At 49.3% G+C, this 18560-nt stretch overlaps 1 protein-coding gene across 1 annotated transcript; it reads right to left on the bottom strand.

Moving 5' to 3' along the window:
• Positions 1 to 10514: 10514 nt before the first annotated feature.
• On the bottom strand, positions 10515 to 11400 carry LOC123130437 (auxin-responsive protein SAUR71). Its single transcript, XM_044550334.1, has one exon. It carries the CDS (start codon positions 11291 to 11293, stop codon positions 10931 to 10933), a length of 363 nt encoding a protein of 120 aa, XP_044406269.1. The 5' UTR covers positions 11294 to 11400; the 3' UTR covers positions 10515 to 10930.
• Positions 11401 to 18560: the final 7160 nt, after the last annotated feature.

The raw sequence follows: 18560 nt of genomic DNA, 5'->3' as shown, positions 1-18560 counted from the left end.
TATATAGGAGGAGGAAGTACGTCGATGGAGCAACAAGGGGCCCACGAGGGTGGAGGGCGCGCCCAGGGGGTAGGCGCGCCCCCTGCCTCGTGGCTTCCTCGGTTTTTTCTTGACGCCCACTCTAAGACTCCTTGATCATGTTTGTTGAGAAAATCACGTTCCCGAAGGTTTCATTCTGTTTGGACTCCGTTTAATATTCCTTTTCTTTGAAACCCTAAAATAGGCAAAAAAAACAGCAATTTGGGCTGGGCCTCCGGTTAGTAGGTTAGTCCCAAAAATGATATAAAAGTGTAAAATAAAGCCCATTAACATCCAAAATAGATAATGTAATAGCATGGAGCAATCAAAAATTATAGATACGTTGGAGACGTATCATCGTCTCGCCATCTATTGCTTCTACGACTATCGCTACCGCTTAGTGATAAAGTAAAGCAATTACAGGGCGATTGCATTGCATACAATAAAGCGACAACCATATGGCTCCTGCCAGTTGCCGATAACTCCGTTACAAAACATGATCATCTCATACAATAAATATAGCATCATGTCTTGACCATATCACATCATAACATGCCCCTGCAAAAATAAGTTAGACGTCCTCTACTTTGTTGTTGCAAGTTTTACGTGGCTGCTACGGGCTGAGCAAGAACCGTTCTTACCTACGTATCAAAACCACAACGATTGTTCATCGAGTTAGTGTTGTTTTAACCTTCACAAGGACCGGACGTAGCCACACTCGGTTCAACTAAAGTTGGAGAAACTCACACCCGCAAGCCACATGTGTGCAAAGCACGTCGGTAGAACCAGTCTCGCGTAAGCGTACACGTAATGTCGGTCCGGGCCGCTTCATCCAACAATACTGCCGAACCAAAGTATGACATGCTGGTAAGCAGTATGACTTGTATCGCCAACAACTCACTTGTGTTCTACTTAAACCTGGCTCGGATGCCACTGTTGGGTAACGCAGTAATTTCAAAAAAATTGCGCACACGCAAGATCATGGTGATGCACAGCAACGAGAGGGGAGAGTGCCGTCCACGTACCCTCGTAGACCATTAAGCGGAAGCGTTATGACAACACAGTTGATGTAGTCGTACGTCTTCACAATCGACCGATCCTCAGTATCGAACGTACGACACCTTCGTGTTCAGCACACATTTAGCTCGGTGACGTCCCGCGAACTCACGATCCAATAGAGCTCGAAGGATAGTTTCGTCAGCACGACGGCGTGGTGACGTTGTTGATGAAGCTACCGTCGCAGGGCTTCGCCTAAGCACCGCTCCAGTATGACCGAGGTGGATTATGGTGGAGGGGGCACCGCACACGGCTGGGAGAGATCAATGATCAACTTGTGTGTTCTATGGTGCCCCCTGCCCCCGTATATAAAGGAGCAAGGGGGGAGTCCGGCCGACTCTGTAGGGCGCGCCAGAAGGAGGAGTCCTCCTCCTAGTAGGAGTAGGACTCCCCTCTTTCCTACTCCTACTAGGAGGGGGAAAGGAAGGGGGAGAAGGAGAAAGAAAGGGCCCCCCCTTCCAAGTCCAATTCGGACCAGAGGGGGAGGGGGCATGCGGCCTGCCCTGGCCGGCCCCTCTCTCTCTCCACTAGGGCCCAACAAGGCCCATTAACCCCGGGGGGGTTCCGGTAACCCCTCCCGCACTCCGGTAAAATCCCCATTTCACCCGGAACTCTTCCAATGTCCAAATGTAGGCTTCCAATATATCAATCTTTATGTCTCGACCATTTCGAGACTCCTCGTCATGTCCGTGATCATATCCAGGACTCCGAACTACCTTCGGTACATCAAAACATATAAACTCATAATACCGATCGTCACAGAACTTTAAGCGCGCGGACCCTATGGGTTCGAGAACTATGTAGACATGACCGAGACACGTCTCCGGTCAATAACCAATAGCGGAACCTGGATGCTCATATTGGTTCCTACATATTCTATGAAGATCTTTATCGGTCAAACCGCATAACAACATACATTGTTCCCTTTGTCATCGGTATGTTACTTGCCCGAGATTCGATCGTCAGTATCTCAATACCTAGCTCAATCTCGTTACCGGCAAGTCTCTTTACTCGTTCTGTAATGCATCATCCCACAACTAGCTCATTAGTTGCATTGCTTGCAAGGCTTATAGTGATGTGCATTACCGAGAGGGCCTAGAGATACCTCTCCGACAATCGGAGTGACAAATCCTATTTTTGATTTATACTGTGATGGGTTCGTTTCATTCTTTGCTCCATCATTGCATTTTACAAAGATTAAAAATTCTATATTTTTCTCTTCGCGAAACAAAAATTGATTAATGTTGCATGAGTAGTATTCTTACGAGGATTAAGATGGAGACATATCCCATATAGAGAAAAGTAACTTGTTAGTGTGGTGTCCTTGGAAACATGAACAAGATGTTGGTATTTGTCATAATAACATAGAAACATGAGATGGAGATATCTTTATTTAAATATTTAAATAATTGTATTTTCCCAATACGTTAGGAAGATGGATGAATGAGGTCAGTTTTTGGAGTTCATAATGCAATCAGAGCATCACAAAGGTTGAACAATACAATATTTAAAGGGATGAAGAATCCATTTTTAATTTCTTGGTAGAGGGATTAATGAGTCGACTAAGTAACTTCGAACTAACTACTATATTTTTAAAATAGGTGTAATTTTGCAATGGATGATTTGAATATGTGAGTATCTTGACCCATGCATATTGGGTTAGAGTTTGTGATATCCTTCCGTTGCAACACACGGGCATTTTTGCTAGTTTTGAAAAAAATGTCTAGAAATTTCAAAATGTCTGCATCTTTTTAGAAGTTTTTTAAATTTTCAAAAAATGCTCCTGTGTTTCAACAAAAATATAAATAAAGAAATAATTTTCATTTTGGAAAAATGTTCATTAATTTTAAAAAATTGTTCCTAATTCAAAAAAATGTTTATGATTTTTTCGCATGTAATTTAAAAATTGTTCTCATTCTTCAATAATTGTTCAAAATGAAAAAAGTTCCCATTTACAAAACTTTCTCAGCAATTCAACAAACTTTCACTTTTTCAAAAATCAATATTTTTTAAAAATGTTTGGGTTTATGAAAAATTGTTCGGTATTTCAAAAAATATTTCTCATTTCAAATTTTGATCACAAATGAAAAAATTATTCGCGGTTTCAAAAAATGTTTGCTTTAGTGTTGCTACAGATAAAACTAAACGCTATAGTGTTGCTACTGAGAAAATCGGTCGCTATAGTGTTGCAGGAGGAAAAACAGACCGCTACAGTCGAAACCCAAGTCGCCCAAAGTCATACCCCAGGGAGTGACACACGAGGAGTCCCGCGCTAGACTGGGATTTACCTAGCTTAAGGGGTTGCTCTACAATCCAGGCTTCTTCCCTCCAAGAATGTATATAGTGATATATGAGCCCTTCGATATGAAACTGAGAGATGAGAGGAGGCTGGAAGCTAGATTGGTGAAACATTTGCAAGGCGGATCGATATTGTGCTGAAATCAACCCACACTCCATCTTTTTCTTCCCGATCATTTTTTAATGCGGGGTTCTCTCCCATCATTGAATTCTTTTTTTTTCAAATATAAAAGTGGTCATATATGTTTATGTCTGAATTCAGTTTTTCTTTGACCAATAGTTTGTTTTTGACAGGATGTTCTAAACAAGATCAACACTAATTATTATTATTATTTGACTTTCAAACTTAACGATAAATTTGTTGTAAGTACATAAAAGTGGCTCCACAACATAGCTCGTCCGCTAGCAAAAAGAAAACAACTACTCTCGCGGCATGATAATGCTCAGGTGCCTAGCTCCTGCCGTGACCCAAAGTTTGGCTTCATCTTGGGTTACTTTTAGAATGTAGAAGGGCGGCATTGATTTCTTTCAGAAGACTCTAGCGTTTCTCTCTTTCCAAATGACCCAACCGACAAGCATGGTAAGGGAAGCTATAGCCTTCCGATTGGCCATGTTGGGTTTTGCTATGTTTTGTCCACCAATGCTTGATGTAGCGCTCTGCCCGCCATTGATGGATCTCCATAGCCCCTGGGCCAAGCCAGTCCTTTACCAATCTCCATACGCGCAAGGTGAACCTACACCGAAAGAACATGTGCGCGGATGTCTCGTTGGGCCTCCTGCAAAGGGTGCATAGTCCGTAATTCTCCCAACCTCGCTTCTCCAATCTATCTGTCGTCCATATCATGTTTTGAATCGCCAGCCGGGAGAAGAACTTGACCTTGGGAGGTGCCCAAACCTTCCAAATAGTCTTGTTCATGGTGGTCATCATGCAGCCCAAGAATTGGATCCTATAAGCAGATGCTGCCGAATACTCACCATTCCCCTCAAATTTCCAAGATATGTCGTCAACAATGTTCGGTAAAAGCTGAAATTGCTCCAAACGACCCAAAGGTCCACAAACTCCACAATGTGGTTGATCGATAGGATGATGGAAGGGTGGATCTTGCGCACAAAAGCATTGTCTCGAAGTGCATCCCACACCACCCACTTCTTCCGCTTAGAAGCCGCGACGATGGCGGGGCGATATCCTTCGGTTTTTTCCCTCTCAACCATGGCGCCTCCCAGAAAGGCGCCTTCCCTCCATTTCCTACAGTAATGACAGTGGAAGCGTAGAAGAGGTCCATATCCACCTTCGAGCATGGGTTTCCTAAGCCCACCCATAATCTATAAGGGTCCTTCCATCTCAACCTTAGAGCTCTTGCAAATTTCCCCAAGTGTAGGACCCCAAGCCCGCCGAGATGCGTAGGGCGGCAAACAGTCTCCAAGTTGACCTTGCATTTTGCACCTAAAGTTTGGCTCTGGGCAGACCAGAGGAAAGCACGCTCAATTCTATTAATGTTGAGCAACACGCCAGGGGGCGTTGAGGGAGGTGATGTGATAGACGACTTGTGAAGTGAGGATGGATTTGACCAAGGTTGTCTAACCAATTGTGGTGATGTTTCTCCCTTGCCATGGAGGAAGCTTCGCAACAACCTTACCCTCAAGGTGTTGGAAATCCACCCTTTTCAGCTGCCAAATGGATAGCGGGAGACCCATATACTTCAATGGGAAAGATGTCCGCGAGGCGAGCATGCTATAAAGTATGTCGTCAAGGTTTAGGTTGCCGCACCGAATAGCAACGACGAAGCTCTTCTGAAAGTTGGTGGACAGACCAGTGACCTCACCAAAGGCACTAAGTATGGCCGCATGGTTGTCCACGTCTTCCCGTGATGGGGAGATGAAGATCGCCGCGTCGGCATACAGGGAGGTACAGATAGTAGATCCACGCCCTCAAATCTTGTGGAGCAGGTTGTGACTTGTGGCAACATCGAGGAGCTGCTGCAAGGGGTCGGTCGTGAGGACAAAGAGAAGGGGGGAGAGGTAGTCCCCTTGTCTGAGCCCTTGAACATGGTAGATGGTGGGCCCAACAATACCGTCGAGGTGGAAGCGCGAAGAGGACGTGCATAAGAGGGCCGCCACCCAATCCCGAAAGCGGTCCAGAAAGCCCAGCCGGTGGAGTAGGTCAAGGATGTACTCCCATCACACTGAGTCAAAGGCCTTCCTGATATCCAACTTGAAGAACAACGACGGTGTTTTGTTTCTGTGGAGGTGTCGCGCGAGATTTCTGACGTACATGAAGTTGTCGTGGATGCTCCATTTCTTGATGAAAGCACTCTGCGCCGTGGAGACAAGGTTGTTCATGAAAGGGCCAAGACGGGCCGCCAACACCTTGTCGATGATTTTAGCAATAGGATGGATGAGGCTAATGGGGAGGAAATCCCCGATCTCTTCCGCCCCATCCTTCTTTGGGATGAGCACAATGTTGGTCGAGTTGAGCCAGTGAAGATTTGTCATTTGAAGGCTACCGAATACATCCGCTTTGATAATGTGCCTAACATTTCTTGAAGAAGCTTCTCGTGAATCCATCCGGTCATGGGGCCTTGTCGCCCGGCATAAGATTAATGGCAGCTTTGACCTCGTCTTCAATGATGTCGTCATCAATGCCGGTGAGGTCAACCGCCCTAAGGTTCAGGTTTTCCCAGTTTATGTCCCACGGTTTGGGTTGTCCCCCTCCCATACTACTCGCAAAGTGGTCATGGATAATTTTCTCTTTTTCCTCATGGTTCGTGATCCATCCAGAATTCTTCTTGAGCTTGTGGATGTGATTCTTTCTTCGTCTCGAGTTGACCCTGAGGTGACTTTTTTTTTTGGTATTGGCGTCCCCCTCTTTGATGTTAGCAATGCGAGCACATTGTTTTTTGCGTGCCCTCTCAACCTCAGCCAGGCTGACGACACGGCGCCTAAGGCGAGCCCGAAGGTCCCTCCCTCCCACCGAAAGGACGCGCGTCTCTTGGGCAATGTCAAGATGAAGGATGACGAGAAGGGCCGCATGAAGTTGCAACTTTGCCTTGGAGAAGAGCCCATCACTCCACTTGGACAAATGCCGCCCCGATTGCTTGAGCTTATGGAAAACCGTCGACATGGCTCCATGTGGGCACACGGTTCGGACATGATATCAAAGAAGCCTGGAGGCAAGTCCAGAAATTCTCGATTCGTAAGCATCTTGGTCTCTTTGGCCCCCGGTCATCGGCAAGGAGAAGGGGGGAATGGTCCGAGAGCGAAGAAGAAATGGCGTGAAGCACATGTTGTAACCCTGTCACTCCCTCATACGTTGGTCCCGCACACATTTGCTTTCGCACCAAATAAAGCATCCGGTGCACAAATTGAGCCGGTGCACCAGACGTGATCGTGCTTCATGTCCAACAGGTTGCTCCTTCACTTTGCCTTGCCCTACCCCCTACCTTCGTCCCGTCCCGTGCACCTCTCCTCTCGCGAGCACTGCACGAGACAACAACGGAAACAAAACCCACCCAGCGGATCCACGCCTCCGTCCACCAGGCCACGCAGCCTCCGGCAGCGGAACGCCCGGCCGCCGCACCACGCGACCCCCCGACGTGTCCTCCCCACACCCCGTCCACCACGCCACGCCGCGCCCGACGCCGCCCGTACGTACTCTACGTTGGAAATGATCGACGCGACACAGGCAGCGGCAGCACGCAGCAGCAGCAGCCCGCCCGCCTGCGACCGTCATGTGGTCTGCCTGTCTCGGGCACTTTGACCGCATGGGCGCGCTTCAATGCGGCCGCAGCGCACCGCGCCATGCACAGCGCAAGACGCACACATGGCCGATCTGATCGCAGCGGGAAAAGTCTGGGCCGGCAGAATAGCGCCGTTAACCGTCCCGTCCCTCTCAGGCGCCGCTGCAGGTAACATTTTCTATTTCCCGGCCGTTGCATTTGCGGTCTTGCGGTCGGAACGGTGCCCGCCATGTGACCCTGCAGACTTTTTCGCCGCATTGTCAAGTTGCGCGAAAGGAAAATGAATTTGCTCCTGTCCTTGCATCGTGCGATATTCGTTATATATACATATATGAGCATGGCATTGATTATATATCTGCTGCTCGCCGGTCCAGACCTGGAAAATGTACGCCTGCTTGCTGCTTAATGATTGCATGGGATGCTTAGTTTGGTCGGGCAGGAGATTCAGGCACGGATGGTTCCTTGGACATTGGTTCCGTCACAATCATTGGGACGAGACGACCAAGTCATGGCGGCGATGATTTATAATAACGCTGATTGATCAAAGATTAGTAGCAGTTCGTTAAAGCAAAGGTAGTAGGATGGAAGTCGGGATGCTGCTTCTGAATCTTCCCTCCTCCTGAAGCTGTCAACCATACTGTACCGGTCAATATCTCTGCACATGGGCCTGCTTCTTCACTTGTATATAATCCAATAACCCATGCTCAGTCCACATTCCTCAAGCCATACATTTCTTCCCCATTATTCGCATGTTCCAATGGCGGTGCAATGCATCTGAAATTTCAGGGAAACCTGCCCTTCACACTGAATGAAATTAGGAACATGGTTCCCTCGGTCAACCAGTTCAAGCACTCCTACATTGCATAACAAAGTTGCATTAAACAGACTCTACAAGCTTATAGCTTTCTTAAATCAAAACACACAAGCCGGCCCGCTCTTCCGCGAAATTTCCCGGCGATCGGTCGTACAGTCGCCGTTGCTTCAGAGGGATGTTTGACGCCGATGTCTTACAGCTCGACGAGGGAACCGGAGCATGAGTGCTGAGGCAACCAACCATCGCCGCGTCACTGTCGACTCCTCCTATTTTCAGCTGCGCCAAACCAAACCGTCCGTCTCACGACAGCCCGACGATCAGTCCGGTTTTGTTCCAAAGCCAAGACCGCAATTGCCGCAGGATCCTTCCTTCTTCCCCTGTCCCTGTCGTGCCCATTTATATCTCCCACGCACGAGGATCCTCTACCGTTCGGCAGCCTGCCGTTCTACCACTGACATGTGGGCCTGTGGGAAACCTGGCCCACATGTCAGCGGCCCAACGTCACCTAGCGCACGGCAGAGGAGCCGTGTCCTCACGCCAACATGTTACTCCACTGCAAAACCTTGCCTTGGGTTTCTTTATTATAGATATAGTATAGTAGTAGAAGAGAAATGCTCAGTGAATTTCCTAAATGAACAATCTCTCTGTATGCAGGCGCAGCGTGCTTCATGAGAGCAGCTCTTGTTGAAGACGATAACCAAAATTTGATGAACAGTCTGTTACAGGCAAAGTCGGAAGTGGAGAGTGCGGTGCAGATGCAGGATGCAGTGTTTCAGAGTTCTTAGCCAGGCTGGAGATATCCTTACTCTTGCACCAGATCATCTGCACAGATGCCCCAGTTGTATTTTGTCTTGATGTCAAGAAAAACGGATCCCTACAGTTGATCGGAGAGACGGTGTAACTTCATTTGGCAGATTCCGCTTTGATCTGCATCCTTGCTATCTTTGCCCGGACAACCCACACCGCTTGCATTCACAAGCTTTGCACCATGTTAACTCATGCTCTCCACAAATGCAATGCAATGCAGTACATGATGTTCCGATGCGGAAACTCGGTGTCGATTTTAAAGGATCTGAACCATCTTCAGTAAAATGCCCACAAAGTTCATTTGAAATTGCTGTGTTCCGAGCTCAGATATCAACTGAAAACCAAGCCAAGCCTTAACTCATTTTTTCTACAATTGCAATGTACTCCCTTCGTTCACAAATATAAGATGTTTTGGATATTTTCATACGGACGACATACGGACTAAACTGAGTGAACAAACACACTAAAATGTGTCTACATAAATCCGATTTCAGAAAGAACTTATACCATCTTATATTTGTGAACGGGGAGAGTACTTGATAACAACACTGCTGAAGATACTAGCCAAATTTTGCCGAACAACCTGCGACAGGCCAGTGAGACTGCGATTCATATTCAGCCTGCAACTTTTCTGAATTTTTGGCTTGGTTTGCAATTGCTGTAAAAATGATGAAAACCAAAGTTTGATGAACAGCATGTTACAGGCAAAGTCAGAAACGGAGAGTGCAGTGCAGATTCAGGATGCAGTGTTTCAGAATTTTTAGCCTGGCTGGAGATATTCTTACTCTTACACCAGATCATATGTACAAACGCTCCAATCATATCTTGTCTGGATGTTCATAGAAATGCGTTTCTACAGTTGTTCAGAGAGCCGATCTGACTTTCTTTGGCAGATTCTGCTTTATTCACCTTGCTATCTTTGCCCGGACCACTAGCATATCGCTTGCATTACAAGCTTGCAGCAATGTTAATTCATGCTCTCCCCAAATGCAATGCAATGCATAATGTTCCATTACAAGCTTGCACCAATGTTAACTCATTCTCTCCCCAAATGCAAGGTAATGCAATGCACAATGTTCCCAAGCGGAAACCCGGTGTCGACTTATAAGGATCTGGACTGTCTTCAGTAAAATGCCCGCAAAGTTCACTTGAAAGCGCTCCGTTCAGAACCCGGATATCAACCGAAAACCAAACCAAACCCTAACTCAGTTTCTCCACAATGGCAATGTACTTGATAAGAACACTGCTGAAGGTGTTAGCCAAATTTTCCTGAACAGCCTGTGACAAGCCAGTGAGACTGCAGTTCATAACCAGGCTGCAGCATTTTCTTGAATCTTTAGTCTGGCTGAATATGTTCTCACTCTTGCACCAGATCAGCTGTGCAAATGTTCTAAATGTACTGCTCGAGTGCTTGTCTCGGTGTTAATAAAAGATGATATCTGCAGTATCCTTTCATTTATTCGGCATATATCCTGCTTGAAACCAGCACCCTTGCTATCTTTGCCCGGACCACCAACATGGCAACATGGCATCGCTCGCCATCACAGCTTGCACCAGTGTTAACTCATCCCCTCCAAAAACGAAGTGCAATTCAGTAAAATGAACCAGAGGATACCAATGTTTCAAACGCGAAGGCCCGCGTCGATTTCAAATAACTGAACTACCTTCTGTAAAATGCGCGTAAAACTTTCGATGAATTCATGCATTCCAAACAGATCTCATATGAACCAGAGGATCTCTGATATGAACTGAAACATACAGAGAGAAGGAGGGAGACCAATGCAGTGCTAAAAGATATTACTAGCTCAGTAAAAATATGGCATATGATAGCCTCAGGATCTCATATGGTTAACACCGAACACCTCAAAATCCCTAGCACAAACTCAAACTGCTACTACCTCTCTCCCTCACTCACGCACGCACACACACTGAAATTCCTAGAACCAGAGGGGGTGAAAAAGGAACACCCACAGTTCTTCCCATTCAGCTCACGCTCAGCAGTAATAAAAAAAAGTTACTACGAAGCTAGGAGATCCCTATCCTAACCCTCGCTCCGGCGACCGACTCCTCTTCGGCCTGCCACTGTATGTACATTGCAAGTCCGCCCAGCGCCCGGGGGTAAATCTGTCAGAATGGGGACGAATGAAGGGCAGAGTTCTCCAGCGGCAGGCGAAGAAGGTGCGGAGGCAGGGGCCGGAGCCTAGCACTCGTCGGCGTAGGGGTCGTCGGAGAGGCGGACGAGGAGGCGGCGGAAGTCGGCGACGGGGCAGGGGATGCGGAGCGCGCCGGGGTGGCCGTAGCCGTACTCCTGGGCGGCGCGCAGGAGCAGCGCCGCGAAGGCCGGCCGGCCCAGCAGGTCCGCGCGCACCGCGAACCGCTCCACGGGCCCGCCCTCCTCGCCGACGCACACCGGCACGTGCCCCTGCGGCACCTTGGCGCAGCCGCCGCCGGCCGCCGACGCGGACTGCTTCGGCGCGCGGAGCTGCCGGTACGCCGTGGCGGCAGCCGCGGAGGAGGAGTCGGCCGCGGCGACGCGGGAGAGCCGTCGGAAGAGGCGCTTCATGGCGCTGGAGGCGGCGGCGGGGAGGAGAAAAGCTGGGTTCTTGGCGCTGGGGAGGGGAGGGAGAGCGCAGGGGTCAAGGCGTTGGTTTGTTTGCAGTGGACGGACGGAGTGGTACTGGGTGGGGGGTGCTGCGGCCCGTCCTACTTTATAGAGGCGTAGGGGGCTCGTTGTCACTTTTCTGCCATTTCTATCTTTTTTTTGTGCAGGGGACCTTTTATTCCTTGGTGCAATGTATTTTTAACAGAAAAAACTACCCATATGTAGACGCTCATACATACGCACACATATAATGTACTTCCTTCGTCCCATAATATAAGAGCGTTTTTTAGACTACTCATCAGATATAGACGCTTGAACATATGCAGTATATGTACAAGACACTAGTGTCAAAAACACTTATATTATGAGGCGGAGGGAGTATACTACGTTGTTCCTTATTACTTCGCACACGGCTGAATTTCTATCCTGTCACGGTACTTTCAGAGATGTTTTTGGACGGTACAATTTTTGGAAAAAATTGAGTATTCTTAATTAATGTAGCATATCCTCATAAATAAGTGAATAATTCTATTGAATATATTTCATTGATAAGAATATCGTACGAAATCTAACATTAAGAGGGTGTCTGGATACGTTTTAGTCTCATGACTAAAAATAATGGGACTAAAACTTGCTAGCCTCACCCATGCTTGGATCCAAATACTAAAGGGACTAAAATCAAGTTAATGAGCATTTATTATCCTTCAAACCCTCCAATCCAGAACTTGCATGTGTTAAAGGAGAGGAGTTAAATGAATAGAAAGAGAACTAATCCACATTTTAATAGGAATACCACTGACTAAAATATTTTAGTCTCAAGACTAGTTTTAGCACCTCTTTAGTCAGGGGTGCTTGGAACTTTAGCCTCTTAGAGAGACTATTTTTTAGTCAGACTAAAATAAGTCCCTTGGATCCAAGCACCCTCTAACTCAAATTCTGTGTGCCTCCAATGAGTAATACAATGCAACATCTATCTATTTCTTCATACTCTCCGTGCATCATTCATTTCTATAAAATATGTTTACTTTTTTCTCCTATGACTTATTCAAAGACATTACTATGAAAAATACCATGTTTTCAAATTATGTTGGAGTCCACCATACCGACATTCTCACCAAATGGGTGGGTCATTGCAATCCTTCATTTTCCTTGTCACGTGAATCAAAGGAAGTCCTAGAATTACCACGCAAGAAGTGCAATGCCAAATTCTTTAGTGCCACACTAACATCCTAATTCTAACCTTTCGTTCTGTTGACTTTGATTTGAGAGGGTTGGTAGAATATTTGGATTTCTACCACCAACGAATTACCCTTCCCATCCATCGACATCGGGTCGAAGATTTTGGTTGATTTGTCATGTCACTGGTATGGGTACTTGAATACATCATCGTTGTAGGCGGGGCGCGCGGATGAGCCCTTAGGTGCTAGAGGAGCAGCACGCACGTCGACTCATTTGCCTTCACCATGTGGTCGACACCACCAAGGCGGAAGTAGAGTCCGCAACCATGGGGATGTAGCCACGTGTAGGATAGATAGAGGAAACTGGAGAGGGCTTGAGAGTGAATTTCTGTGTGTGGGAGAGAGAGACTGGGGACGAAGATGAATGTTACATGTTAGCCCTCATAGCATATGAGAGCAAAGATCAATCGGTGGTTGGATTTTCCATTTCCCTATACGACAAACAAGATTTTACTTCCACAAGGTTAGGAGTGGTGGGTTTGTGAACACTTGGTACTTCCTACGCCCGAAAATACTTGTCATCAAAATGGATAAAAGAAGATGTATCTAAACGTATTTTAGTTCTAGATACATCTTTTTTTGTTCATTTTGATGACAAGTATTTCCGGACGGAGGGGTACCATTTTTGAGGACTAAGTGGTTAAGGTTCATTTTAGACAAAAATAGAGAATTATAGCCAAAGATAAACCTGCCCCAACAATGCCCCTCGTACATGTTCGCCTATGCTCTTGCGAGTTGAAGGGCGACTAGGGTTTCTCGCCTCCTGTCGAGGGCGCCGCAGCTCTACCCTGTCTCATGTGGCGTTAGGCATGGAGGTGCGGTGGAGTCGGCCCTTGCCGACGGGAGGGCTCCTCCTTCGTTTTTAGGCGTCTTGTGTGTGTGTGTGTGTGTGTGTGTGTGTGTGTGTGTGTGTGTGGTTTGAGTTATGTCTAGGAAGAAGAGGTGGCAGCGGCTCCATGAAGATGGAATAAGTTTCTCCTTAGCCTAGCCCCGATACCGGCGATGCAACAAGTGTGAGCAGAAGGCGTGTGGATGTGTGTCTTCGGCAGATCTCGCGGAATTTGATCGATGTTTGTCTTTGATGGATCTATATGTGGATCCGCTCTACGTTCGTGTTTCTATAAATTTGATACTTCCGATCATGCGCTCGTCCCGTGGAGCCTTAGTACGATAACTTCTTGGATGTCTACTATGATAAGGTTGGTCTTGCTGCGGGGTTGTTTGGATATGGAGCGTTGGCCCCGAGTATATAGAAAATCAGTTTTTAGCTGATTCTTAGCAAAACCCATTTTAGAATATATTTTATCGATTATGAGTTTATGCAAAATTATGTTTGGGTTAGGAAAGTAATAAATCACGGTTGTATAGTTCTTTGTTTGGATAGTAACTAGTTTATCATAAGCTCACGCGTGACCTCTTCCTAATTTGACCGCTCGGCCACCATTGACGAACCTTCAAACTCCGATCTAGGACTCCTCCGTCGTTACTGACAGTGTACCCTCTGGCCACAACGATTCTGTCTGGTCATCGCCCTCGGCATAGAATCTACCCTGGCCGCTGCTCACGTTCCATCTGGCCAACCGGACTCCGCGTGCGGCTATGCCACCGTCGCCGTGGCAGGGCGTTTCTCCCGGCGAGGAGGTCGTCGGTCCCGCGCAACCGCTCCCTCGGGCTGCTGCACGTCGGTGTCGCAGTAGTACTCTGCCGTCGTGGTGTCGTGCATACGCAACTATGCATTGCAGTCAAACACACGGCGGAGGCCACGCTGGGGCTAAATAACGAGCGCCGAGACGTGACGCTCCAGTTTTTTGAAGGACATGGGCAGCGTTGCGCCGTCGGCGAGGACCAGGAGGTCGCCGTCAGTGTAGCCGTACACGGCGCAGTCGTCGGCGATCCATCCGGCCGCCGGCCGCCAGCACCGACGGTCGTGGTTGTGGCAGGTCAGGCCTCCATCCATCGAGTCGTACACGTCGTGATTGTCGCCGCCCGTCATGGTTTGTCATGGCGGAAGACATTATTCATGCAACTCGATGCCACACGCTGAGCTTTGAGCGGTTTTTCTAAAACGCGTTTGCGCAAAAACGTCTCAGAGCCGTTTTTCTAAAAACGCAAATTTTGGGTATTACGAGAACCAAATTTTCCTTATCCAAGAATTAGTTAGATAAGCCAAACAAAGTTTTAGTTGGTTAGAATCTAAAACACATTTATAGCTAACTGGTTCTCTAAAAGCTCGCTAACGGTAAGGAAGGGGAGATAACGGCGATGCGCTTTTGGTTTTCTCCAATAGTTATAGTTGTTTGTAGGTGGTCTACGAATCTAAATGTAATTTTTGTTATTTTTGATATTTTTCGTATTGTCATATTTTGGGAAGTTTTCCCCGAAGATAAAATGTCTAATTTTCACGGGCTCTACCAGTTCAAGGTTCAAAACAAACTAGCGCGGGGAACTCGTTTGTTTTGAAGATAAAATGCGAGGTTTTATCACTTTATCGCGAGTTAGTGAAATATAACCGTGTTCCATCAAATTGCCACTGTTCTTGAATTTCGAACCTCAAAGTAGCCAAATTAGCATGGGGAATTTTTTTTTTTTTTGAATTATTTGGATTGCTTACCACATGTTTCATGTGATAGCGCCGGAAAACCAATTTGATTGAAGGGGCGAGAGTGGAGCTGGAGGCGAGGGTGGGGGAGCGAGGTACGCGCGGGTACCGATCTGTGTACCCGGCGGGTACGGGGGACAAAAAGCCGGTGCGCCGGACCCCCCACCGTCGTGCCCACCTCCTGCGCGCGCCTTTAACCCGCCAACCACCCGAGGCGGTTGGCCTCGCAGGCCCCGGACCCGACCCCGACCGACCGGTGCGATCCGCTCGCTCACCTGAGGCTGAGGTGGGCCGCTGCCGTCACCCGTCACCCGGCCCGCGCGGGCGCGTGCCGTGACCGGACGCCGCACCGGCCTCGCTCGCACCCGTCCGTAGTCCGGCTCGTACGGAACGGTTGGTCCGCGACCCGACCGCGACACCCCGCACGCACGAGCGAGCTGGAGCCTTGGAGAGTGACGTGCAGGCGGGCCTACCACCCGGAGTGCCGTACGTACACGACCACGCGCTGCTTCGTTTTTCTCTGCTGGCCTGGAGATGTTTCTACGCGTGTTCCAATTTTTCAAATTCGCCTGCATGTATTTCTGATGGTTTTCTACGGCAGGTCGACGGCCGGTGCTTTAGAGCATACGCAGCCGCGTTTGACAAGTCCGACCCGTCATACGCCCGCGCGTCTGCTGATACTGAACGGTCACGCCTTAAATAATATAATTCCATATCTCAATACTCTTTTAAAGTAGAAATCTTAAATTCATATTATTACATGCAACGTAAAACTGTCGTTAAACGAAACTCGTTCGGCTCCGCCATGTCCATGTCAAACGGCCGGCTGCGCTCCCAGAGTGTTGATCCGATCGCCGATAAGGCAGAGTAGGGCATGAAACACAAACCGGCTTACGGGACTCAACGTGCCACCGTCTTCCATTCCCTATTCTTCCCCGTCGAAACACAGGACCCGAACGGTGTCGGTTGACGTCGGATCGATAATGGATCCTTCATGGGACGAGCCGGCACCACGATGCGGTTGCAGCGCTCGGAGAATGCGACTCTGCCTCGCCGACGTCCACCGTCGTGAGGGCTGCCCCCGCTTCCCGCGCCCGCTGGCTCGCATGCCGGGCACGCGGTGCCATGTTTGCGGACGCCCATGGTGCGTCCCGCTGCTCGGCGCGCCAACAGAGGGGTTGCGCGTCTGCCACCGCGTTCTGACGCTAGATGGAATGCACCACCCTCTGTGAGGCAGCGACGGCACACGTAGCATCGGATCCATGCGCCATTTGGGCAATGGACTCCCGACAGAAGGAATCAGAGCGCTGCTGTGCACGGGCCTCTTCCCGAGAGCGGTGGAGCGCAAGCCGGACGCCCATCTTCTCGTTGGGGCCGTATGGGATGTCCTCAGGTCGGCGGATCTATAGGTGGAGGATTTGGATCCGCTGCCCGCCATGCCAGAGACGGCCGGAGATACTCGACGGATGGGCCATTGTGGGCCGGGGACGACATGGCGAACGTTCTGTACGCCCCAGTCCCTCCTCATATTTGGATTGAATATGAAAGGTGTCGGCCACCTCAAGCGTTTGAGTCATGTTTAAGATGCCCGTCTTGGTCCCATTTTTTTGACCGGTCAATGACATAGCTGGGCATGGGACACGAGCTGGCTCACAGGACTCAAGGCGCGCCAACTTCCATGCCCTGTTCTTCCTCATCGGAGCCCGGAACCCGAACGGTGTCGGTCAATGTCAGATCGATGATGGATCCTTCTTGAGACGAGCCGGCACCATGACACGGTTGCGGCCCCCGGACTGGTGCACCATACAAGGCGTCGAAGAAAGCGACTCTGATTCGCCGACGTCCACGGCCGCGAGGACTGTCGCCGCTCCCCGCGCTCGCTGCCTCGCCCGGCAAGCACGACGTACCGGTGTCGGACGAACGTACATGGTGCGTCTCGCTGCTCGGCGCGCTTACAGAGGGGTTGCGCGTCTGTCACCGTGTTCGGACGCCGGATGGACGACACACATAGCATCGGATCCATCCGTCATTTGGGCGAACGCAATGAATTCCCGACGGAAGGAGTCCGAGCGCTGTCCTGCACGGGCCTCCTCTCGGGAGTGGCGAAGTGCAAGCAGGACAAACATCTCCTCCTCAGGGCCGCGAGGATGAGCTTGGGTCGACGGATCTGTAGGTGAAAAACTTCGATCCGCTGCCCGTTATGCCGAAGACAATCGCCCGATGGATGGGCCATGATGGCCAGGGACAATGTGACCGACGTTTTCAGACACCCTATTCTTGCCTCATATTTGTGCTGGATACGAGGAGTATCAGTCACCCTAGACGCTTGAGCCTCTTTGAGACGTTCGTGTGGGTCGCATTTTCCTGACCGATCTGTGACTGGTCTGTCCGCCCGACGTAGGAGGCAGGTTCCGGCCGTCCGGTTGTAGATGCTCTTAGCTGCCGTGACGCGTCGCCCCTCCTCTCAATTGAATCCGTGTGTACAGTGCAGCACGTAGCCATCAGTGCGGTAGAGCTTGTTCTGTTCTGGGCCGGCATGTGGCATTTACGTGTGGGTATTTCTGGCCGCGCAGCCGAGTAAACGCGCTGTTCCGATCGGACCAGACGCTTTGCTGTGTGCACCTAATTTTGTTTCTGGCAAGAAGAAGCAAGATTCTTGCACCAAATTCGCTGGGACGAACGGGCTAGTTGCTTCTCCGTTCGGGGCTACGTACGCGCATGCATGAATTCCATGTGCGGTTACGTGGTTTGCATCGGAGATTTCAGGCAGGATGTGTCTCACGAAATCGGTCAGGCCGCTACGTCCTATCTGCCTAGCTAGTTCCCTGAACACAGCCTTGATACTATGACCGGTCACGTACGGATCGCCAAGTGCAAGTGCTTGACCTGTTAATAACCATCCGTTGAACATCATGTTGGTTTGTCCCACTCGGTCACAAATCAAAGCCGGTGGAGCTACGCATATGAGACCTGACAGGTCATGTTCTTAAGTGGCTAGTAGCCTCTCGGTATCAACGGATTAAACTCATCTTCAGCACCGGCGCTGCCAGGGCATCATCATCAACATTTCGTGAATTAATGGCTCGGGACTGCTGTGTGCCGTGCCGTGGTACGTGCACGTCCGTACGCGAGTACGTCCGGCGATCTATCCCCGACACGGTGGCCCATGCACGCATCCACTGCTCGATCGGGAATTGAAGGCGGTCCTCCATGCATGCCAGGCGTGCCCGCGCTATGGAGCTACCAGTACCTCAGCTCAAGTAGGGGTACGACCTGCCTCCCAAACGTCCCGTACGCCAGCGGTACGTGCCGGTGGCCTGTGCTCCAGCCTCCATGGATGGATATCTAGCTGGAGCATCGGTCCAGCGTAGTGGTGGTATGATGGCGTGCC

Source organism: Triticum aestivum, chromosome 6A, assembly GCF_018294505.1.
Source record: "Triticum aestivum cultivar Chinese Spring chromosome 6A, IWGSC CS RefSeq v2.1, whole genome shotgun sequence".
Lineage (NCBI taxonomy): Eukaryota > Viridiplantae > Streptophyta > Magnoliopsida > Poales > Poaceae > Triticum > Triticum aestivum.
This window is presented reverse-complemented; position numbering and strand designations above follow the sequence as displayed.

What these genes read in the sequence shown, in the direction of transcription:
- LOC123130437 (XM_044550334.1), bottom strand. Translation starts at nt 11,293, where the DNA reads ATGAAGCGCCTCTTCCGACGGCTCTCCCGCGTCGCCGCGGCCGACTCC.